At 38.0% G+C, this 25,145-nt stretch overlaps 2 protein-coding genes across 9 annotated transcripts; both read left to right on the top strand.

Moving 5' to 3' along the window:
* Nucleotides 1-678: 678 nt before the first annotated feature.
* Nucleotides 679-3,828, top strand: LOC121976650 (CASP-like protein 1B1). 8 transcript variants are annotated; one of them, XR_006110669.1, is made up of 5 exons: nt 679-835; nt 972-1,215; nt 1,399-1,590; nt 2,744-2,809; nt 3,453-3,828. XR_006110669.1 is itself a non-coding variant. In XM_042528915.1 (4 exons), the coding sequence occupies exons 2-4, from the start codon at nt 1,112-1,114 to the stop codon at nt 3,550-3,552; spliced, it is 396 nt and encodes a 131-aa protein (XP_042384849.1). In that variant the 5' UTR covers nt 679-835; nt 996-1,111; the 3' UTR covers nt 3,553-3,828. The 8 variants fall into 8 exon arrangements, 5 of the variants coding, with proteins under 5 accessions (XP_042384849.1, XP_042384844.1, XP_042384847.1 ...); XR_006110668.1 differs by having other exon boundaries at nt 2,744-2,883; XR_006110670.1 differs by having other exon boundaries at nt 972-1,590; nt 2,918-3,828.
* A 15,248-nt stretch (nt 3,829-19,076) lies between these two features.
* Nucleotides 19,077-23,565, top strand: LOC121978668 (basic salivary proline-rich protein 1-like). The gene is made up of 4 exons (XM_042530979.1): nt 19,077-19,121; nt 19,458-19,740; nt 23,126-23,256; nt 23,554-23,565. Exons 1-4 carry the CDS (start codon nt 19,077-19,079, stop codon nt 23,563-23,565), a joined length of 471 nt encoding a protein of 156 aa, XP_042386913.1.
* Nucleotides 23,566-25,145: the final 1,580 nt, after the last annotated feature.

Raw genomic sequence — 25,145 nt, 5'->3', positions numbered from 1 at the left:
TTAAATTTTAACTTTAGGTTTAATCTCTAAGTTTAAGATTAATTTAATTTACTCTTGAATTAATTGAATTGAATTTAATTTAATTTAATTTTAATTTAATTTATTCTTGAATTGAATTTTAATTTAATTTAATATTTGTTCATCTCATCCCATCTCTATTTTCAATTAGAAAATTTTATAATTTTATAAGATGAGTTGAGTTAAAGTTTAGAGTTTAGTTTAACTTTTGTTAAATTCAAGTTTAGTTTTGGATTCAACAAGCAAACATTTTTTGGATAAATGTCTAAGTTGTTGTGAGTTATCTGGATATCCACTACAACAAATGTGACTTTTCGCAGCGCGTCATCTACGGCGCATAGTTAGGGCGCGCTGTTAATAATACTTTCCGTAGCATGTCTAATTAAGTGTGCTTCGGATAATATTATGTTTACACTAACGACGATTTAACAAAAAAATATGCTGTCAATAAACTTTTCTATGACGTGTTGAGTATAGTTAAAGTTTATTATTAACAATTTGGAGAGTGCACTATTAATATAAATATACTTAAAAATACATTCGGTCAATAAATATAATCTATAATATATAAAGCATATGATTTAATAGTCCTTTAAATTTAGAGATTTTTGTTATTTATTTTTCTAAAGTTAATTTTGTTCCTTAATTTTATTTACCCCTAAACCTAAATCTTTCGTTCACGCACGCCTCCACTGCTCCCTCTTCGTTCCCTCTATCTACCAAAACCTTCGTTCCCTCTACCCAATGGTCGAGACGTTGGTATCCTCTCCTTAGCGGTCGAGCCCGTCATTCTTTCCTCTCGGCGCACTCGCTAGCGGTATCTTTCCTCTCGCTTCCTCTCCTTGACGGTATCCTTCCTCAGCCCTGGTCCTTCGACACAAGGGGCTCAGGGCGAAAAAACTAATTCGCATCCCGTCCTTCACTTAATCTCTTCTTAGTAGTAACGATCACAGATTCTTCCTCTCCGGCAATGGCAGACGAGAACGGGAAGCAAACTGAGACGGAGAGCAGGCCGTGGCATCAAACGGTAACCCTCTTACTCGTATCACTAAGGTTGGCAGCTCTTGTGGCCACCTCCACGGCTGCAGGGCTCATGGCATTCAACAAGGAGACAAAAACAATCACAGTGGTCGTGGTAGGGACCAACCCCATTCTCCAGTCTTTCACTGCGGCATTTCAGCAAACACCTGCCTTTGTGTAAGCTTCCTTCTCTAGCGTCGATATTTGAGATCCATTACGATTTAGCATTTTGACATTTGGCTTCGTCACAAATACTTCGTGCTTGCCAATGCCATTGCGAGCCTGTATAACCTACTGGCGAAGCTGCTCCGGCCATGCTTGAAGAACATAGGACGTCAAGTTTTAGTGCATCTTTTGCAGCTCCGGTCGGGCCCTCTCAAATTATGGGCCCAGGGCCGTCGCCCAGTGCCGCCCTCCTCCAGGGCCGGCCCTGTCCTTCCTCTCGGCGCTCTCGCTGCGCATTGTCCCCTCCGCCAAGGGTTCAATCCGCCTAGGGTCCAATCCCTCAATGGGTCTTAGCAACTCGCCAACCTCAATCTACAAAAGCTCTAGGTATTTTTTTTCCTTTCTTGGTCATTTTCTTTGAATTTATTTTGCTCTTTTCCTTTTCATTTCTAAATCTAAAGTGGGATATCTGTGCTTGGGATGATCATCTTCTGCATTATGAAATTCTTTAATGCATAGTATGTTGTTGCTTTATTTTCAATCAGATATTTAGATTTTCAGGTGGCAAAGGTCAAGAGAAGACAAGAGAATAAACTTACTTAGATGTAGGTGAAAGAAATGAAAATGAGTTGACTCATGCTCTGTGCTTGAGCCAACCTGAGTTTGCCCAAATGTTTCATAGTCTACATGAATTCCCTCCGGTTTGCATATCCACAACCGTTTTTACTTGGTACACAAGTATCTGATCATGAGCAGGTACAAGTCCGAGTCAATTCTCATGGTTGACAACATTGATAACAAGTTAAGAATCCATGTATTTTTCTCGAATAGGCAAAATAGTGAGTGGAAGCTTTTCTTAATGAAAAAGAAGAGTGTTGCACCAAAGTTATTGGATTATGTAATGAAAAGGAATGGTTTGAATGTTTTTCTTCAAGTTCATAGTCAAGATAGGACTTCTAGTGTTAGATTGTTGCTTGTGTTAATATTATGCTCCATATAGAATAATGCAAGATGATCTCAGTGATTGCTTTATAGCTTTTGATTACTGAAGCTTGCTAATATTTTTTTTTTCTGTGGACAAGTAGATCTTGTTTTGAATGATTTAAGTATTGAGGTTGGTTATTTTGTACATAGCAGAGTTGTTTCAATTAGCAGCTTCTAATGCTTCAATTAACAATGATTCTTATTGGAAATTCCTTAGTATCTTATTGAGCATTTAAAATAACAATCTGACTCTGAATATAATAAATCTAATTATTTTTAGTTATCCTTGCAAATAGATGCTAGAACCATTGGTGTTCCTTTTCTATAATGAGGGGTTATTTCTTTTTTGCTTGCTAAATAGTACCTTTCTTATAAATAGTGATTTGTTTTTTTTTCTTTCTATTTAGATATACTTTTTAATGTCTTTATCTTCTCTTTCTGGACATTGTTAACAATCAACAAACCATCTTATCTTCTATTTGAAATGATGAGCAATAATAAATATCATGTATGCAATACTTGGATGTCTTCATGCTGATCTAAGATATAAATGTAGAACTTAAAGGCTCGAGGAATCCTGTTGTTTGGCTTGAAACTTCTTCAGACTCCATCCTAACAGCAAGTACAGATACGTCCACTGTTTTTGATGCATACTCCAAGATGCTTACAATATTTATTCTTCTTCTTGTGGACAAGGTTATAGAATTTTTTGTTTGTTTGTTTGTTGCAGGGTATTCTCTACTGAAACAAACTACAGAAACACAAACTTGTCTATTAGTATCATAGATTGTTGATATTATACTTGATTGAATCTCTATTTAGTACCAGAAATATCAATGTCTTGGTTACTTTAGGATGACTAATTCCAATTTTCATCAAGTATTTCTCAATGAGTCAACGTTGCAATCTCTGCTAATAATAGTATGTAAATTCTATCATCATTGGTTCTATATCCATATTTGTTCCTATTGAATAAATGAAAAATTTATTCCAAAGTAGGGAGGATGAATCAAATAAATTAACCTATTTTGCTAAATTAGAACCAAAGTCAATTGCTTGTTTTACTTGAACCTAATTTTCTTTGGCACTGAACTATAAAATCGATTTTGTTGGAATCTATATATGAGTTCACTAAGGAAATAAATTTTAAAACCCATTTACCTTGTAGAGAAAGAAAATAAACATATGCTAATTTATGTTCCGACAATTGAACCTAATATTGTTTTTTATTACTTTTCATCTCATGTCGAATTCCTTGTGATCAGAGACGCAAAAGAGGAGTGTGAAAGTTCATTCATGGAAGGCAAAACCCTCTTTATTGACTCCAACATCCCTATTTATTATTATCTTCAGTGCATCCCTTGAAGATGCTAAAGATAGGAGAAAGCCTTGATCACTATCCTCTTCTCCTAGAGTCGCCATTCTCGTGCAGATGGAAATTATATCATTTAAGCTCCAAGTTCTACTAGCTGAGTTTTTTCTATGTGTGATGACCTTCTTGTTTTGTTCTTAATTGCAAGATTTTTTTTTGTAAGTTTACTAAATTGATTGAGGAGTTGATTAAGTTCGTTAATTGTATACATATCCACGCTTACTCAATAAAATTGTACTTGGCATTATTCAAAGTGTTATTTGTCTAAATGTTTCATTGCCTTACTCTCTTGTTGTTTATCTACATGATGATCTTGAATTAAGAAACAAACATTGTGAATAATTAAAAATGATTTAATAGAAGAATAGTTATGAAAGACAACTGTGGTGGTCCATTGGTTGCCTAAAGACTCTTAACCGCAATGTGTAGTGTGTGCTGTGAATGGTATTAATCACAGCGCGCACGTATGCACTGTGAATGCTATTAATCGTAGCGCGCGCATGTGTGTCGCGAATGCTATTAACCACAGCTCATGCCATGCTGCGAATCCTCTTAATTGCAGTGCGCGCTGTCTAGAGCATAGTTCCAAAGAGATAGGAAGATCTGTGTGACTCATCATAGATCGCACCATATCTAATAGGGTACGATTCCTCCTTTCAGATACACCATTCCACTGTGGTGTTCCAGGATGAATGAGTTGGGATAGAATCTCACACTCAGCTAGATAGTCACGAAACTCATGGCTAAGGTATTCTCCACCTCGATCTGATCGAAGTATCTTAATACTCTTGCCAAGCTGGTTTTGTACTTCATTCTTGAATGTTTTGAACTTTTCAAAGGATTCTGACTTATGTGTCATCAAATACACATAATCATATCTACTGAAGTCATCAGTAAATGTAATGAAGTACCTATAACCACCTCTGGCAGCAACATTGAAAGGGTCACATACATCACTATGTATAAGTCCTAACAAGTCAGTCGCTCTCTCGCTGTGTCCACTAAAGGGAGTCTTGGTCATCTTGCCCGGTAGGCATGACTCGCATGTCTCATATGATTCAAAATCAAATGAGTCCAGCAAACCATCTTTATGGAGCTGGGATAAACGTTTGTCATTTATATGACCTAAGCGACAATGTCAGAGATAGGTTTGGTTCATTTTATTTTATTTTATTTGAACCTTTTGGTATTTATGTTATAGATGGGGTTCTCTAAGTCTAGAATATAGAGTTCGTTCATCAGAGGTGCACTACAATAGAACATATCGTTTAAATGGACGGAACAACATTTATTCTTTATGATAAACGAAAAGCCTTTCTTGTCCAAACAAGAAACTGAAATTATGTTCTTAGTAAGAGCAGGCACATAACAACATTCGTCTAATTCTAGTAGAAGCTCAGAGGGCAGAGATAGAAAGTAAGTCCCTACAGCAACAACAGCAAACCGTGCTCCATTGCCTACTCGTAGGTCCACCTCGCCTTTCGTCAATGCCCTGCTATTTCTCAACGCCTGCACATTAGTACAAATGTGAGAAGCGCATCCGATATCTAATACCCATGATGAAGAAATAGAGAGATTAACTTCTATAACATAAATACCTGAAGTAGAAGTCTCACTTCTATTCTTCTTAAGATCTTCCAGGTAAACTTTGCAGTTCCTCTTCTAGTGTCCGGTCTGACCGCAGTGGAAGCAGGTAGCATCCTTGGCAACTCCTCCTTTGGGTTTCAGTGCCTTGCCTTTGCCCTTGGCTTGGGACTTTCCCTTACCTTTAGGCTTGCCCTTGCCTTTATGTTTTTGCACCATCAAAATGGAGTTGGGCTTTACCTTCTTAAGGTTAAGCTCAGCAGTTCGTAACATGCTTAGCAGTTCAGGCAGTGACTTGTCAATTTCGTTCATGTTGTAATTTAGAACAAATTGATTGTAACTATCCGGCAAAGATTGCAAGATCAAGTCAGTGGCCAGCTCTTGGCCAAGGAGAAATCCCAACCTCTGTAGGTTTTCTATGTACCCAATCATCTTGAGTACATATGGACCTACGGGTGTCCCGTCTTGCATCTTGCACTGAAACAGTGCCTTGGAGATCTCGAATCTCTCATGCCTTGCTTGTCCTTGATATAGTTGACGAAGATATTCAACCATATCATAAGCACCCATCAACTCGTGTTGCTTCTGAAGCTCAGAGTTCATGGTCGCGAGCATGAGACAGGACACATCTAATGCGTCATCTTGATGCTTCTTATAAGCATCACGGTCAGCTCGCGTGGCAGTGGCAGGAGGTGCCTCGGGAATGGGCGTCTTCAGGACGTACAGTTTCCTTTCCTGAGTGAGAACAATTCTCAGGTTCCTGTATCAGTCCAGGAAATTAGCTACATTGAGCTTGTCCTTATCAAGGACAGAACGCAGGGAGAAGGTATTCATGTTTGACGACATGACAATCTACAACAGAAAATGCAGAAAATAAATATCATATTCCACTAATAATTTAATTAGGCCTTTAACTAATGATGCTCCCACTGAATTATAGAACTTTTGTAGAATCAAGTCATGGATGTGGTCAAACCACACCTACTAGATTCTAACCAACTAGCTATAATTCTTGCGGGACAAGATCCACATCATACTACGCCTTGAGTTAGTTTTGGCTAAATCGCCCAAAACTTAGTATGATCGGTAGGTAACTAATTACCAATTACATCTCTATGCAACTCTTGTTTATAGGATCAAGATCCGCATGTATATTAAAACTTGAGTTAGCTTTGGCTAAATCACCCAAGAGTTAATATAAATGTGATTTTGACCTATCTACCAACCATTGAAAAATGCCTATAGTTAAACCCGATCCAATTGAGTTTAACTAGTTTTACTCAATCTGATTGAGTTTGTACTCACCCAGGCGTTGATAGGCGAGACCAAGATTGTCCCTCCGCACCCTACCAAGATAATATGCATTGCTCTGCTTTGGCAGATTCAACAACAACATGTGATCGAGGTAGTGATGGGTATCACGACATGGTAGACATTTTGAGTTGACACGATTAAGATCTAATCTAATCGTTGATGTGTATCATATACGCGATTAAGATCTAATCTAATCGTCAAGGCACTAATTAATTACTCTACTCTAGCATGCATCACATACACACACACAAGCAATTAATTAAATTGTGATTAGTCATGGCCCTACTACGATCTTCTCAAGTCAATGAAAAGATTGGATGGTCAACCTAGGGTCAACAGCTTCTCCAAGCTCCTCCCTTTGACCACCATGTGTTGCTCGCACCCTCCTCGTAACTCCTCCTCGAGTGGACTTTCCACCGCTCCAATTTTGTACATTACAAATTTGAAACTCGAGTTACATTCGAGTCTAAAACTATTTTACAATAGGAATATTAAAATAGAGAAAGGCACGACGCGCAGGTCGCATAGCAAATACAACACGCACATCACACAAAATAGCGCGCAAGCCATAATATGAATTATAACACATTTTGTCCAATCTTATTGGGTATTTGGGCCATGACCAACACAAAAATTATATATAATTCTAAATTATGTAATTTCCATAAATTTCTATAATTTTTTCTACTATTTTTACAATTTTATGAGTTACAACTTCCCGGCGGTCCCGTTTAGCGGTTTTCGGGTGCGATCGCGGGACAATGCCCCTTGCGGGGTTAGGGGCAGCATCCCTTCTCGTGAAATGAGTCTCACGAGTATCCCACGATGATCTTACAGCGCCCTAAGCTGCTGTCCCAAAACATTTTGGGCGAGACCTTGCCGTTTCGGAAGGTGTTTCTCGGTAGTCGAAGCCTACAAGTGACCAAACACTTGTTGCTTCGCTTCTACGAGAAAAACACCCATAAAATACATAAAAACAGTAAATATACAGAAACTTGCAGATCTGTAGTTTTTCATAAAAATCAAAATAAAACACGTACACGCTTCGCACGTGGCTCTGATACCACTGTTGGGACTTTCGAGCCGCAAAAACCGCTTTTTGCGTTGCGGAAACCCCGAAGTCCCATGCCACCGGATCCGTGCGAAGATAAAAATTTCGTGTACATGTTTTCTAACCTAGATCTACTCTAGATCTACATGGTAGAGATTTGTACCTTTGATGCGAAGCCCTTCGCTTATCCCGCTCGTCCAAGAAGATACCGGATCTCAAGGGTGTCAAGTGAACACCCCTCTATGTGTATCCACACGAACAATTAGGTGGAGAAAAATCTCTTAAGTATGCTAGCACTCAAGGAGGTTTCGACCAAGGTGGAGGAGAGGGAGAACAAGAAGAGAGGAGGAAGAAGATGATAATCAATTGCCTTGAATTAGCACACAAATGCACTAATTTCACCTTTTAAGTGGCCGGCCACTTCATGGTGGTTTGTAACCTCCATGGGATACCAAGGGTCACAACTCTTGGTCTCCCTCATGAGGTGGCATACCATGAAGTAGTCTTGATGATGTGGCACATCATTATTAGCCGACCCTCATGCCAAGTCATCTAATGAAGGCATATGGTCAAGTCAAGGTCAAGTCAAACTTGACTCTTAATCTTCCTTCTCAAGTCAAGTCAAACTTGACATCTTACCTCCCATGGTTGATTAAATCCAACCATTTGATTCAAGCCAACTTAATTTAATGAATCTATATTCATTGAATTAAATTGATTCAATGAGTCATAATCTAAATTAGACTCATTCAACACATGAATCAAATTGAGTCCAACTCAATTACTCTAATTTGGATTACTCTTAATCCAACTTGGTTCATCACATGAACCTAATCCTCTTGGTTCATCAAATGAACTTAATCTCCATCTAATTGCCCTTTGTGTGTGACCTTATAGGTTCTTGTAACATTGGCAATGTTCTTAAACATATTTAGAAGCATAAGTAATGAGCAGTATCTAGCAACACATCATTACTACCCAAGTTACAAGAATGTTGAGATCCAACATCACCTTTGTGACTACTAATTGTGACTCTTCACAATATATGACAAATGTCCTTCTATCCTTGACATCTAAATTGATCAATTTGAGGCATAGACGGTGTCATCCTCTGATCAATCTAAATCTTAAACTCCAAGTAGACTCACTATAATTAAATGAGCTCAATATCTCATATTGACTCATTTGGGCATGACCATGCACTTAGTGGTCTCACTCTATCAAGAATACCGATGTCACTCCCGTTATATAGGAGGGATAGATCCCATCTACATCACTCACATCCCTCCGCATAATTTGTTACATACCCAGTAATCGCCTTTATAATCCACCCAGTTACGGGTGACGTTTGACGAAGCCAAAGTATGCAACTCCTTATGTAGGGAACCATGGTGGCTTCAGGTCCAAGGACTAATAGTCATACTAATAGCCACATGAGAAAGTATATGACACGCATATAACGATCCATGATACTTTCTCATGGCGAGTCATTCAGTATACATTCTCCAATGCATACCCATGTGTCAACTTGATATCTCTATATCCATGACTTGTGAGATCAAGTCATCGAGTTGACCTACATGCTAGTCTCATCACACTAACATTGTCCCTGAATGTTAATACTTGACTAGGAATGATTAAGAGTAGTGTTCTTTATATCATCTCACGATCGATTCAACCAATCGATTAATATAGATAAGAACCTTCTACTCAAGGACGCTATTATACTTAATTATTTGGCACCAATACAAGTAAGTATAATAACCAAAACAAATGCCTTTATATACATAGGAATATGATACAATGAGTCCATACAACTATCATCAAATGATTGGCTCTAGGGCTCTAACTAACATATTTCCCCTCCTCTATAAATTTCAAATCTCGCTCGCTCTCCCTCGCCACGACGTTTCAATGAAAACCACTTTCCTTCTCGTTCTTCTGATGAAGACTACTCTCTTTCTCATGCTTTTGACAGTCTCGATGGATGTGGCACCGACCGATTCCGCCCAGGGTGATCAGACATCGGCCTCCGATTCCGGCCATGGTAATCTCAATCTGCCCACCCAGGGTGGTGCGAAGCTGAAGCTGCCCTCTGATTCCTGCCATGGCGATCTCAATCCGCCCACCCAGGGTGGTGTGGAGCCGAAGCTGCCCTTTGATTCCGGCCAAGCTGATCTCAATCTGCCCACCCCGGGTGGTGCGAAGCCGAATCCGAAGCCGCCCTCTGATTCCAGCCAAGCTGATCTCAATTCGCCCACCCAGGGTTGTGCTAAGCTGAAGCCGAACCCGCCGAAGACCGGTCTGTGATGCAAACTAGGGCTGAAAATATGCTGCAAACCTGTTGTTCCGATTCCAACAGTTCTGATTCCACCACCACCTCCTCCTCCTCCTCCTCCGAAGTAACGAGAGATCAAAGACTGCACCCCTTTTATCCTAAATAACTACAAGGGATCAGAGATTTACTAGCAATTAAGAAATGGGTGGTTTAGCCCTATTTAAGTTGTTTCTCTTATCATATCCTCTTATCCTAAATGACTATTGTAAGGGATCAGAGATTTACTAGCAATCATTTGAAATGGGTGGTCTAGCCCTATTTAAGTTGTTGTTTCGCTAATCATTTTTATTATTATTCATAGAAGCTGTTGCATCATATAAGTGAACAAAACTCGAGAACTGTCAACAATCTACTCGGGAACTTTCTTTGAGTGTTAAATATTTGGTGACAACCTGTGTTACTATCAGTTATCTGTCTGAAACGCACTAAATTAGCATGGGTCAACAATATAAAGGATTATATACCTTAGAAGACAGCTGGAATGTATATGCCTTCTCATATAATATCAATGTATGTTCCTAAGTTTTGTTCACATTATATGGTGTAGCAGCTTCCCATGAATAAAAATATAAATTATAAGCGAAATAACAACTTAATATGTCAAGGCCACTCATTTCTTGATTGCTAGTCAATATCATATCACTTACACCAATTATTTATAATAAAAAGGAATATTATCTCTCACTACATCAGAGGACGTAGACTAGTTCGATATGTTATATTAATTTTTTCATATAATATCGTATACCCTATTGAAAATTCGTTATACCGAAGTTTTGGTATAGTATAAATTTCATACTAGTTGTATCGAATTTTTTTTTGGATATAAAAAAGTACTTATTTTTGTAATTAATATATTAATTATTGTTGATAAATTTATTTTGTAATCAATACTTTAGTAAAGTATGTTGATATACATTTGTTAATGCTTTGTTATTATGAACAGAGATATTGTGTGACTTCTGAATTAGTTATATTTCTTGATGTTAAAGTAATTTCGTTATACTAAAATTTTTCATATAACAAAATTTTTGATACGATTGTTATGCAATTCATACTATACCGAAATTTCGGTATAATGAAGTTTCGGTATAACGAAGTTTCGGTATAGTATCGATATAAATTTTTTTATACCGTAATTTTTTATATAGTATACAATATCATATGAAAATTTTATATACCTATTGGAGCTTAGAAGAATATTCTGAAGAATATTCTGTGTATATATGTCAAGCTAAATTAGTGGAGGTAATTAGAGTATGTCAAGCTAAATTAGTGGAGGTAATTAGAGCTAATATTTTGTATAGGCGTATTCTTAGAAACTAATGATTGTACATTCATATTCTTAGGCTAATCACGTGTGATGGAGATTGACACAATTATCTCTATATATACTTGTAATATGTATGAAATAAAGTTCAAGGAGAATTACCCTTTCTTTCATTTTCTTTATGGTATCAGAGCAGTGATCCTTGCACGCTGCTCATATTTTTTTTTTATGGCAGATGCTATTGTTGTTACAGGAGGGCCGAAGGATATTGCTGATGGTGATGTCAATATCTCTCAAAAATTGAGTTCAGTGTTGTTGAATGAATTCAATTACCTTCCGTGGTCGAGAGCAATTACCATTGCTCTTGGTGGTAGATCAAGGTTGGGATTTATTAATGGCACTTTCAAATCTCCTGAATCAAGTTCGCCGGAGTATGCGGCTTGGCTGTCAAAGGACCAACAGGTTATGTCATGGATTCTTAACTCGATGGAGCATGATCTTGCAGCAATTTTTAGTTATTCCGAATCTTCTTTGGATCTTTGGAATGCTGTTCGTGACATGTATGGCAACCAAAACAATTCTGCTAGGATTTTCCAAATTCACAGGGAGATTGCAAGTCTTCAACAAGATGGGAAGCCATTCGTAAATTTGCTAGGAAGTCTGAAGAGTTTGTGGAGCGAGTTGGAGATCTATAGACCTCCTACTACTGACGCAGCTACTTTGCAGAAGAGAACAGAAGAGGACCGTATTTTTCAGCTATTGGCTAGTCTTAATCCTGATTTTGAGGATCTAAGGAGCCATATTCTAATGAATACCGATTTACCCTCTTTTAAGAATATTTGCGCGACCATTCAGCGTGAGGAAGTACGCCGAAAAGTCATGCCACGTTATGTTAATACCAGTCCTTCGGATGTTCGTGCCTATATTACTCGCTCATCCTCTGAAGAAAAATCTTACAAGGGCAAACGCCCTGATCTCAAATGTGAGCATTGCCATAGTCCTGGTCACTCGATTAATCGTTGCTGGACTCTTCACCCAGAGTTGAAGCCAAAATTTTCAAAGGATCAGAAGAGTGGAGGATATCAAAAACGAATTCATGATCAAAAGGCTCATATGGCTACACACTCTCTTGAATCGTTTTCCTCTAATCCTGTTGCTTTACTTAATGATTTCGCAAATTATTTACAAAACAGGCATGGTCAGGAAACTGTTCAAGGTAGATCTATTAATCAAGAAAAAAATCAACCAGCTGCACTTCTTAGTCATTTTGCTGGTTTTTTGGCTGATGCAAACTCTGACACCAACGAAGGTATTCAGATTGCTTTTCTAACTGCATTCGAAATTAATAGTTTGCATGATGTATGGGTCATTGATTCTGGTGCCACAGATCACATGTCAAATAAGTTAACCCATGTTTATGATTTTCATCCTTTTTCTAAACCTTCTCTGGTATCTGTAGCAAATGGGAAAGGTGCTCATGTACAGGGTAAGGGAAAAATTAAACTTGTTTCAGATACTATAGAGTCCGATGTTCTATATGTTCCTTCTTTTCCATTTCAGTTGCTTTCTGTTCACAAACTGACATCATCGCTCAATTGTGAAGTTCTATTTACTCCTCACAAGGTCATATTTCAGGACCTCGTCACCAAGGCGACGATTGGTGAAGGATTTCATTTGCATGGACTCTACTACTTCTCCCCTAACTCTCAGGTTACCAAGGGATTCCAGGCTATTTCCTTTCCCATTGCTGAGCAAGATTTATGGCATCGTCGTCTCACACATCCTTCAAATAATGTTCTTAGCAAAATAAATCGAGTTCTACCTAAAGGAACTGTTGATTGTGATATCTGCTATTTTTCTAAGTCTTCTAGGCTTCCTTTTAACTCATCATTGTCTCGTACTACTCAACCATTTGAGATTGTACATTCAGATGTTTGGGGACCTTACTCATCCTCTCTAGATGGATTTAATTATTTTGTAACTTTTATTGATGATTTCTCAAGGGTTACTTGGGTATACTTACTGAAATCAAAAAGTGAAGTTTTTGAATCCTTTAAAGATTTTCACATGTTGGTTACCACTCAATTTTCAGCTCATATTAAAATTCTTCGATCTGACAATGGCACCGAATATATGTCTCATACCATGACAAACTATTTGATCTCTCACGGAATATTGCATCAAACTAGTTGTGTTGGTACACCTCAACAAAATGGGCTTGCAGAACGTAAAAATCGTGACTTGCTTGAGAAAACTCGAGCCATAATGCTTCAAATGAATATCCCAAAGCAGTTTTGGTCTCATGGTATTCTTACTGCAACCTATCTTGTAAATCGCTTACCCAGCCGAGTGTTGGATTTTAAATGTCCTCTTGAAGTATTGCAGGACAAGGCACCAGATTTATCTCATCTCAAAATTTTTGGCTGCACTTGTTTTGTACATGTCCAAACTGGTCACCGTGACAAGCTTGATCCTCGAGCTGTTAAATGCATATTTCTTGGTTATTCTCAAACACAAAAAGGATACAAATGTTTTGATTTTCTCTCCAAGAAGTTATATGTGACTAGAGATGTCCGCTTTGCTGAACAAATTCCATATTTTACTGCCTCTAGTCAGGGGGAGAAGCTGTCTGAGCTATTTCCCTTGCCTAACATTAATTATGGTCACCAATCCACTCAAGATTTACATCCACAAGATTTACATCCTAGCCACGCTACTTCAGAACATTGTGATGATCACTTGGATATTTCTAGTGCTCTTTCCAAGGAAGCTATTATCGAATCACCAGAGCAAGATTTTTCCCATACACAAGGTGAACCAATAGCTTCCCGACGTAATCCTCCGCGGGTGCGTCATCCTCCAACCAAACTGGAAGATTATGTTGCTCATACGGTCAGGTATCCTGTCACTAATTTTATGTCATACCAACGATTATCACCCATGCATACAGCTTTCCTTACAGCTATATCAAACAATCCTGAGCAAAGAACTTTCATGAAGCCAAATCTCAGGCTGTTTGGCAGAAAGCTATGCATGAAGAATTAACTGCTCTTGCTGAGAACAAAACTTGGACTATAGTGCCTCTTCCTCCGGGAAAACATGCAGTTGGTAGTCGCTGGGTGTTTAAAGTGAAATTCAACTCCGATGGTTCTCTAGATAAGCATAAAGCACGCCTTGTTGCTCAAGGTTTCACTCAGAAATTTGGTGTCGATTACAAGGAAACTTTTGCTCCTGTTGCCAAGATGACCACGGTACGAGTTCTTTTATCAGTTGCTATCAATAACGGTTGGTCCTTGTTTCAGATGGACGTCAAAAACGCATTCTTGCATGGTGATCTTGAGGAAGAGGTGTTTATGAAGCTTCCTCCCGGGCACCCTCAAAGTGAAAATTCCAACTTAGTTTGTCAACTCCATAAATCAATTTATGGTTTGAAACAAAGTCCGCGTGCATGGCATGCCAAGTTGAGCACTGCTCTTGAAGCTCTTAGTTTTAGAAGGAGCTCAGCTGATTCGTCTCTTTATGTCCGGCTTGGTTCAGTTGACAAACTTGTGGTATTAATCTACGTGGATGATCTCATTATTACCGGGAATAATAATGACTCCATTGCTCAGTTAAAAATGCAACTTCAGCAAAAATTTCCAATCAAGGATCTTGGTTCATTGAAGTACTTTCTTGGAATTGAAATGGAGACTTCCAGAAAAGGGCTATTTCTTAACCAGCGTAAATACATTTTAGACTTACTTCAAGATGCTGAGATGTTACACACCAAACCCGCTGCTACTCCTCTCGATAGCAAATTGAGACTTGCTTCTACAGAAAAAGCTCTAGACTCACCAAGCTATTATCAGAAACTTGTGGGAAAACTCATTTACTTGACTATCACGAGACCAGATATTATGTTTGCAGTTAGTCTTGTTAGTCAACATATGCATGCCCCAACCATTCAACATCTAGGCATGATAAAACGAATCCTGCGGTATCTGAAAGGTACGATTGGTCGAGGAATAGTCATGACCCATAATGGTCATACTAATATTATGGGATATACCGATTCTGATTGGGCTGGTAATGCACTTGATCGTCGGTCTACTACTGGTTATTGTATGTTTGTTGGTGGTAATCTGGTTTCTTGGAAAAGTAAAAAACAACATGTGGTTGCTCGATCAAGTGCTGAAGCTGAGTATCGTGCAATGGCTTCCGCAGCAAGTGAGCTCGTATGGCTTAATAGTCTTCTTATTGATCTCGGTTGTCCTAGTTCTATTCCTATGAAACTTTTTTGTGATAATCAGGCAGCTATGCACATTGCTTCTAATCCAGTGTTTCATGAAAGAACCAAACACATTGAAGTTGACTGTCACTACATTCGTCAACAGGTTCAATCCAAATTAATCAACACTCAATATGTGCGTTCTAATGACCAACTAGCTGATGTGTTCACCAAAGTGTTGACGACTACTCAGTTCCACAGGCTTTTGAGCAAGCTTGGATCCATCAATCCTTTGGATCCAGCTTGAGGGGGAGTATTGGAGCTTAGAAGAATATTCTGAAGAATATTCTGTGTATATATGTCAAGCTAAATTAGTGGAGGTAATTAGAGTATGTCAAGCTAAATTAGCGGAGGTAATTAGAGCTAATATTTTGTATAGGCGTATTCTTAGAAACTAATGATTGTACATTCATATTCTTAGGCTAATCACGTGTGATGGAGATTGACACAATTATCTCTATATATACTTGTAATATGTATGAAATAAAGTTCAAGGAGAATTACCCTTTCTTTCATTTTCTTTAATACCATATTGAACCAGCCCTAAACACAGCTTGGCCTTTGGCGGCTTGGGACCACCTTGGGTGGAATCGGAGAGCGGCACCTTAGGATCACATTAGGTGGAATCGAAGGTTCGTGTCTCGTGAACACCCTGCGTGGAATCGGAGGGCAACGTCTTGGGAACACCTGGGCGGAAACACCATGGGCAAAGTCAGAGGTCACCACCTAGGAAACACCCTGGTTGGAAACACCTTGGGTGGAATCCAAGATGGCCATCAGAAGAGCATTGGAAGTAATGCTAGGATTTGTAGGCATCTGTACTTTAGAAAATTAACATATCTCTGAAATTGGGGTCATTTGTTGTGGTGCCTGAAATATCTCTAGAATGTGATTAGAAGTAGAATGTTGAAAGTGGGGTGCTTGAAAATAAATAACCTTTGGCTGATTATCATAGCTCTTATTTGGAAGAGGAGCTGGTTTTAATAGATTGTTGACCATTTTCCAACTTTTGTTCATGTTATATGGTCTAGCAATTTCCTAACAGCATAAATAAAAATAAGAATTATAAGCGAAACAAGAACTTAAATATGCCTAGGTCACCCATTTCTTGATTGTTAGTCAATATCATATCTCTTGCACTAGTTATTTAGAATAAAAAGGGGATATAATCTATCTAACTAAATTGAAGGAGAAGGTGGTGGTGGAATTCCTAGAATTGGTGGAATTGGAATTAGAACTATTAGAATTGGAATGATAGATTTACAGCATATATATTTTCAACTTTAGTCTGCAACACAACTAAGGGTGAAAAAAAATCTAAAAATAGGGGGAATGAAAACCCCTCATTCTCATTTCCCACTTCTGTCGTTCTCATTCCCTTACACAAACCAAACACCCCCTTAGAATAAAATGAGATACTATCTCTCACTACATCGGAGGGTATAGGACTGGTTCTGTATGATATACCAAATTTTTCATACTATATCGTATACCGTACCAAAAATTCGTTATACTAAAGTTTCGGTATAATATAAATTGCATACCGATTATACTATTTTTTCATATATGAAAAAATACTTATTTTTGTAATCAAGACGTTAACTTTTGTTGATAAACTTTATTTTGTAATCAATACTTTAGTAACGTATGTTGTTAAGGATTGATTATGTTTTTAAAAATCTTATTATTTGTTATACATTTATTAATACTTTATTATTATAAACAGGTTATTGTGTAGCTTCTGAATTGATTATATTTCTTGGTGTTAAATTGATTTCGGTATACTAAAATTTTTGTTATACCTAAATTTTCAGTATGATCGGTATTCAATTTATACTATATCAAAACTTCGGTATAATGAAGTTTCGGTATAACAAAGTTTCAGTATCCCAAATTTTTTGTATGGTATTGGTAAAAAATTTTTTATACCATAATTTTTTGTATGGTATATAGTATCGTATGAAAAAAATTTGTATATCATACCAAACTAACCCTAAACACAGTTTGGCCTTCTACGGCTTGGGACCACCATGGGTGAAATCAGAGAGCGATGTCATGGGATGACCCTTGGTTGAAAATTTTGTATACACTGAACCAACTCCAAAACATAATTTGGCCTAGGCGGCTTAGGACCATCCTGGGTGGAATTGGAGACTGGCGCCTTGGGATCACCTTGACTGGAATCTAAGGTCCGCGTCTTGGAAATACCCTGTGCGGAATCAGAGGGTAGTGCCTTGGTAACACCCTTGGAAGAATCGGAGGTCAGCATCTTGGGAACACCCTGGGAGGAAACACCTTGGGTAGAATCGGAGGTCAACGCCATGGGAACACCCTAGGTGGAAACACCTTAGGTGGAATCCAAGACGACCATCGAGATAGCCATCAGTAGCACATTTAGAACAATCCTAGGATTTGTAGGTATATGCACTTTAGAAAGCTGACATACCTCTGAAGTTGGGGTCATATGTGTTCGACTCGTTAAGGTTCATAAACAATGTTCACGAATAATGTTCGTGAACAATATTGGTGAACTATATTCCTTAATAAAGCTCTTATCAATATGCTAAATAAATATTTTAAAAAAATAAATAAATAAATAAGTTTAAATTTACAAGCTCATTAATGATTAATCAAACAAGTAAAAGTTTCAAACAATCAAACAAGTTTTAATTTAGAGCTCCATAGTATCTAAACGAATCCAGTTCAATCAAGATTGAATTGAAAGCTCGATAACATCTAAACAAAAGAAGCTCAAGCCAAGCTCAAATCAAGCTCAAGCTCATCAAAAATAAACCAAGTCAAACTTGAACAATCATTTCAAAAGCTTAGTTCATTTAGGCCCGACTTGACTTGGCTTGGCTTGACTCAATTACCTTATCAAATAAACTTAAACACCCCAACTCTTAGTTTGACATGGTTTCTTTACAACCCTACATGTACATACACGTGCCTGGTTTCTAATTTGTAATAAGTTTTTAATGTAATAAAAAGTATAATAGTTTAAGAAATAAATTAACATTAGAAGAATAATAATATAATTAAAAATTTTATTTTATTTACAATTATTTAAAGTTGTCCAAATTATTATTTTTAATAATTTATTAGATTTTTTTAAAAAATATTTTATTTCTTTTGAGAGAATCAATTCAATTTGATTAGGATGACTATGCTCTTATTTTTTTTTAAATAATAATATTTAGAAAAAAGAATTATTTAGTATCTTATCGAGAGAATAATAATGTGTACCACCGTCATACCCACAAGGACACCCCGTTTTGCCATCTCAACCATCATTAGCACTTTGTCCTTCCTCTTCCTCGAGACATCAACTATATACCCTCCTCCCTCAACTACCCTTTCTTTAGTTATTTCTGTCCCTCCACTCTTCCTTTTGCACGGTGTTCCACTTACCATCTACTAAGCCCCCCACTACCACCATGAATGGGAACTGGCACCCCCACTCTCAACAAGAATCCCTCCTACCTTGTGCCCAATTGAGAGTCTTGATTCTCACATTCACAAATTTCCATTCTCCACATCAGACGGATTTGTCATTACCGGTTCCAGTCGAATCATAGCGGTCGGCTTTAGTATTTTTCAGTCTCGAACGTAACCGTCCTGTCCCTCCTTGTTAATGCCTGTGCCTAATGTTGTCCCACTTACCATCTGCTAAACTCCCCACTACCACCGTGAATGGGAACCGGCACCCCCACTCGCAACAAGAATCCCTCCTACCTTGTGCCCAATTGAGAGTCCAGATTCTCACATTCACAAACTTCCATTCTCCACATCAGCCGGATTTGTCATCACCGGTTCCAATCGAATCACAGCTACCGGCTTTAGTATTTTTCAGTCTCGAACGTAACCGTCCTGTCCCTCCTCGTTAATGCCCGTGCCTAATGTCCATGTGCGCTGCGATTTCCCCTCCTCTATAAATTTCAAATCTCGCTCGCTCTCCCTCGCCATGACGTTTCAATGAAAACTACTTTCCTTCTCGTTCTTCTGATGAAGACTACTCTCTTTCTCATGCTTCTGACAGTCTCAATGGCTGTGGCGCCGATCGATTCCGCCTAGGGTGATCAGACATCGACCTCCGATTCCGGCCATGGTAATCTCAATCCGCCCACCCAGGGTGGTGCGAAGCCGAAGCCGCCCTCTGATTCTGGTCGTGGTGATCTCAATCCGCCCACCCAGTGTGGTGCGAAGCTGCCCTCTGATGCCGGCCAAGCTGATCACAATCCTCCCACCCAAGGTGGTGCGAAGCCAAATCTGAAGCCGCCCTCTGATTCCAGCCAAGCTGATCTCAATCCGCCCACCCAGGGTGGTGCGAAGCTGAAGCCGAACCCGTCGAAGCATGGTCTGTGTTGCAAACTAGGGCTAAAAATATGCTGCAAACATGTCGTTCCGATTCCAATAGTTCCGATTCCACTACCACCTCCGCCTCCTCCTCCGAAGTAACGAGAGATCAAAGACTGCATCCCTTTTATCTTAAATAACTACAAGGGATCAAAGATTTACTAACAATTAAGAAATGGGTGGTTTAGCCCTATTTAAGTTGTTTCACTTATCATATCCTCTTATCCTAAATGACTAATGTAAGGGATCAGAGATTTATTAGCAATCATTTGAAATGGGTGGTCTAGCCCTATTTAAGTTGCTGTTTCGCTAATCATTTTTATTTTTATTCATGAAAGTTGTTGCATCATATAGGTGAACAAAACTCGAGAACTGTCAACAATCTTCTCGGGAACTTTCTTTGAGTGTTAAGTATTTGGTGACAACCTATGTTACTATCAGTTATCTGTCTGAAACACACTAAATTAGCATGGGTCAACAATCTAAAGGATTATATACCTTAGAAGACAGTTGGAATGTATATGTCTTCTCATATAATATCAATGTATGTTCCTAAGTTTTGTTCACATTATATGGTGTAGCAACTTCCCATGAATAAAAATATAAATTATAAGCAAAATAACAACTTAAATATGCCAAAGCCACTCATTTCTTGATTGCTAGTCAATATCATATCACTTACACCAATTATTTAGAATAAAAAGGGATACTATCTCTCACTACATCAGAGGACGTAGACTAGTTCGGTATGTTATACTAAAATTTTTATATAATATCGTATACCCTTTGTTATACCGAAGTTTCGGTATATTGTAAATTACATACTAATTGTATCGAATTTTTTTTGGATATAAAAAGTACTTATTTTGTTAATCAATATATTAATTTTTGTTATAAATTTATTTTGTAATCAATACTTTAGTAAAGTATGTTGATATACATTTGTTAATGTTTTATTATTATGAACAGTGGTATTGTGTGGTTTCTAAATTAGTTATGTTTCTAGTTGTTAAAGTAATTTCGGTATACTAAAATTTTTCATATAACAAAATTTTTGATACGATTGTTATGCAATTCATACTATACCGAAACTTTGGTATAATTAAGTTTCGGTATAACAAAGTTTCGGCATGGTATCGATATAAATTTTTTTATACCGTAATTTTTTGTATAGTATACAGTATCATATGAAAATTTTATATACCATATTGAACCAGCCCTAAACACAGCTTGGCCTTCGGCGACTTGGGACTACCATGGGTAGAATCGGAGAGCGGCGCCTTAAGATCACATCACATTATGTGGAATCGAAGGTCCGTGTCTCGTGAACACCCTGCGCGGAATCGGAGGGCAGTGCCTTGTGTAAAATCGGAAGTCAACGTCTTGGGAACACCTTGGTGAAAACACCATGGGCAAAATCGAAAGTCACTACCTTGGAAACACCCTAGGTGGAAACACCTTGGGTGGAATCCAAGATGACCATCAGAAGAGCATTGAAAGCAATGCTAGGATTTGTAGTTATCTATATTTTAGAAAATTGACATATCTCTGAAATTGGGGTCATTTGTTGTGGTGCCTGAAATATCTCTAGAATGTGATTTGAAGTAGAATGTTGAAAGTGGGGAGCTTGAGAATAAATAACCTTTGGCTGATTATCATAGTTCTTATTTGGAAGAGGAGCTGGTTTTAATAGATTGTTGACCATTTTCCGAGTTTTGTTCATCTTATATGGTGTAGCAATTTCCTAACAACATAAATAAAAATAATAATTATAAGCGAAACAACAACTTAAATATGCCTAGGCCACCCATTTCTTGATTGTTAGTCAATATCATATCTCTTGCACTAGTTATTTAGAATAAAAAAGATATAAAATCTGTCTAACTAAATTGAAGGAGAAGGTGGTGGTGGAATTCCTAGAATTGGTGGAATTTGGAATTAGAACTATTAGAATTGGAATGATAGATTTACAGCATATATATTTTCAACCTTAGTCTGCAACACAACTAAGGGTGAAAAAAAAATGAAAATTGGGGGAATGGAAGCCCCTCATTCCTATTTCCCACTTCTGTCATTCTCATTCTCTTACACAAACCAAGCACCCCCTTAGAATAAAAAGAGATACTATCTCTCACTACATCGGAGGGCATAGAATTGGTTCTGTATGATATACCAAAATTTTCATACTATATCGTATACCGTATCAAAAATTCGTTATACTAAAGTTTCGGTATAATGTAAATTGCATACTGATTATACCATTTTTTAGATATGAAAAAGTACTTATTTTTGTAATCAAGACAGTTAACTTTTGTTGATAAACTTTATTTTGTAATAAATACTTCAGTAAAGTATGTTGTTAAGGATTGATTATGTTTTAAAAATCTTATTATTTGTTATACATTTAGTAATATTTTATTATTATGAACAGGTTATTGTGTGACTTCTTAATTAGTTATATTTCTTGGTGTTAAATTGATTTCAGTATACTAAAATTTTTGGTATCTCTAAATTTTCGATATGATCGGCATTCAATTTATACTATACCAAAACTTCGGTATAATGAAATTTCGGTATAACAAAGTTTCGGTATCCCAAATTTTTTGTATAGTATTGTCGGTTCCAGTCGAATCACAACTGTCGGCTTTAGTATTTTTCAATCTCGAACGTAACTGTCCTGTCCCTCCTCATTAATGCCCATGCCTAATGTTGTTCCACTTACCATCTGCTAAACCCCCCACTACCACTGTGAATGGGAACCAGCACCCCCACTCGCAACAAGAATCCCTCCTACCTTGTGCCCAATTGAGAGTCCAGATTCTCACATTCACAAACTTCCATTCTCCACATCAGGTGGATTTGTCATCGTCGGTTCCAGTTGAATCACAACTGCCGGCTTTAGTATTTTTCAGTCCCGAACGTAATCATCTTGTCCCTCCTCGTTAATGCCCGTGACTAATGTCCATGTGCGCAGCGATTTCTCCTCCTCTATAAATTTCAAATCTCGCTCGCTCTCCCTCGCCATGACGTTTCAATGAAAACCACATTCCTTCTCGTTCTTCTGATGAATACTACTCTCTTTCTCATGCTTCTGACAGTCTCGTTGGCTGTGGCGCCGACCGATTCCGCCCAGGGTGATTAAACATCGACCTCCGATTCCGGCCATGGTAATCTCAATCCGCCCACCCAGGGTGGTGCGAAGACGAAGCCACCCTTTGATTCCGGCCATGGCGATCTCAATCCGCCCACCCAGGGTGGTGCGAAGCCGCAGCTACCCTCTGATTCCGACCAAGCTGATCACAATCCGCCTAGCTAGGGTGGTGCAAAGCCGAATCCGAAGCCACCCTCTGATTCCAGCCAAGCTGATCTAAATCTTCCCATCCCAGGTGGTGCGAAGCAGAAGCCGACCGCCGAAGCATGGTCTATGTTGCAAACTAGGGCTGAAAATATACTGCAAACCTGTCGTTCCGATTCCAACAGTTCTGATTCCACCACCACTTCCTCCTCCTCCTCCGAAGTAACGAGAGATTAGAGATTGCATACCTTTTATCTACTATATTTTTCATACTATATCGTATACCATACCAAAAATTCGTTATACTAAAATTTCGGTATAATGTAAATTGCATACCGATTATATCATTTTTTTCATATATGAAAAAGTACTTATTTTTATAATCAAGACGTTAACTTTTGTTGATAAACTTTATTTTGTAATAAATACTTTAGTAAAGTATGTTGTTAAGGATTGATTATGTTTTTAAAAATCTTATTATTTGTTATACATTTATTAATACTTTATTGTTATGAACAGGTTATTGTGTGACTTCTGAATTGGTTATATTTATTTGTGTTAAATTGATTTCGGTATACTAAAAATTTTGGTATACATAAATTTTTGGTATGATCGGTATTCAATTTATACTATACCAAAACTTCGGTATAATGAAGTTTTGGTATCCCAAGTTTTTTGTATGGTATTGCCGGTTCCAGTCGAATCACAACTGTCGACTTTAGTATTTTTCAGTCTTGAACGTAACTATCCTGTCCCTCCTCATTAATGCTCGCGCCTAATGTTGTTCCACTTACCATCTGCTAAACCCCCCACTACCACCGTGAATGGGAATCGACACCCACACTCACAACAAGAATCCCTCCTACCTTGTGCCCAATTGAGACTCCAGATTCTTACATTCACATACTTCCATTCTCCACATCAGCCGGATTTGTCATCGTCGGTTCCAGTCAAATCACAGCTGCCAGCTTTAGTAATTTTCAGTCCCGAACGTAATCATCTTGTCCCTCCTCGTTAATGCCCATGCCTATTGTCCATGTGTGCAGCGATTTCTCCTCCTCTATAAATTTCAAATCTCGCTCGCTCTCCCTCGCCATGACGTTTCAATGAAAACCACTTTCCTTCTCGTTCTTCTGATGAATACTACTCTCTTTCTCATGCTTCTGACAGTCTCGTTGGCTGTGGCGCCAACCGATTTCGCCCAGGGTGATTAGACATCGATCTCTGATTCCGGCCATGGTAATCTCAATTCGCCCACCCAAGGTGGTGTGAAGCCGAAGCCGCCCTCTGATTCCGGCCATGGCGATCTCAATCCGCCTACCCAGGGTGATGCGAAGCTGAAGCTGCCCTCTGATTCCGGCCAAGCTGATCACAATCCACCTAGCTAGGGTGGTGTGAAGCCGAATCCAAAGCCGCCCTCTGATTCCAGCCAAACTGATTTAAATCTTCCCATCCAAGGTGGTGCGAAGCCGAAGCCGAACCCGCTGAAGCATGGTCTATGTTGCAAACTAGGGCTGAAAATATGTTGCAAACCTGTCATTCCGATTCCAACAATTCCGATTCCACCTCCACCTCCTCCTCCTCCTCCGAAGTAACGAGAGATCAGAGACTGCATCCCTTTTATCTACTATATTTTTCATACTATATCATATATCATACCAAAAATTCGTTATACTAAAGTTTCGGTATAATGTAAATTGCATACCGATTATACCATTTTTTCAGATATGAAAAAGTACTTATTTTTGTAATCAAGATGTTAACTTTTGTTGATAAACTTTATTTTGTAATAAATACTTTAGTAAAGTATGTTGTTAAGGATTGATTATATTTTTTAAAATTTTATTATTTGTTATACATTTGTTAATGTTTTGTTATTATGAACAAGGTATTCTGTGGCTTCTGAATTAGTTATATTTCTTGGTGTTAAAGTGATTTCGGTATACTAAAATTTTCGGTATGATCAATATTCAATTTATACTATATCGAAACTTTGGTATAATAAAGTTTCGGTGTAACAAAGTTTTGGTATCTAAAATTTTCTGTATGGTATCGGTACAAATTTTTCTATACCTTAATTTTTTGTACGATATATATATCAGATGAAAAAT

The sequence above is a fragment of the Zingiber officinale genome, chromosome 4B (assembly GCF_018446385.1).
Source record: "Zingiber officinale cultivar Zhangliang chromosome 4B, Zo_v1.1, whole genome shotgun sequence".
Lineage (NCBI taxonomy): Eukaryota > Viridiplantae > Streptophyta > Magnoliopsida > Zingiberales > Zingiberaceae > Zingiber > Zingiber officinale.
The sequence above is the reverse complement of the archived record's forward strand: the minus strand, read 5'-3'. Positions and strand labels throughout refer to the sequence as shown.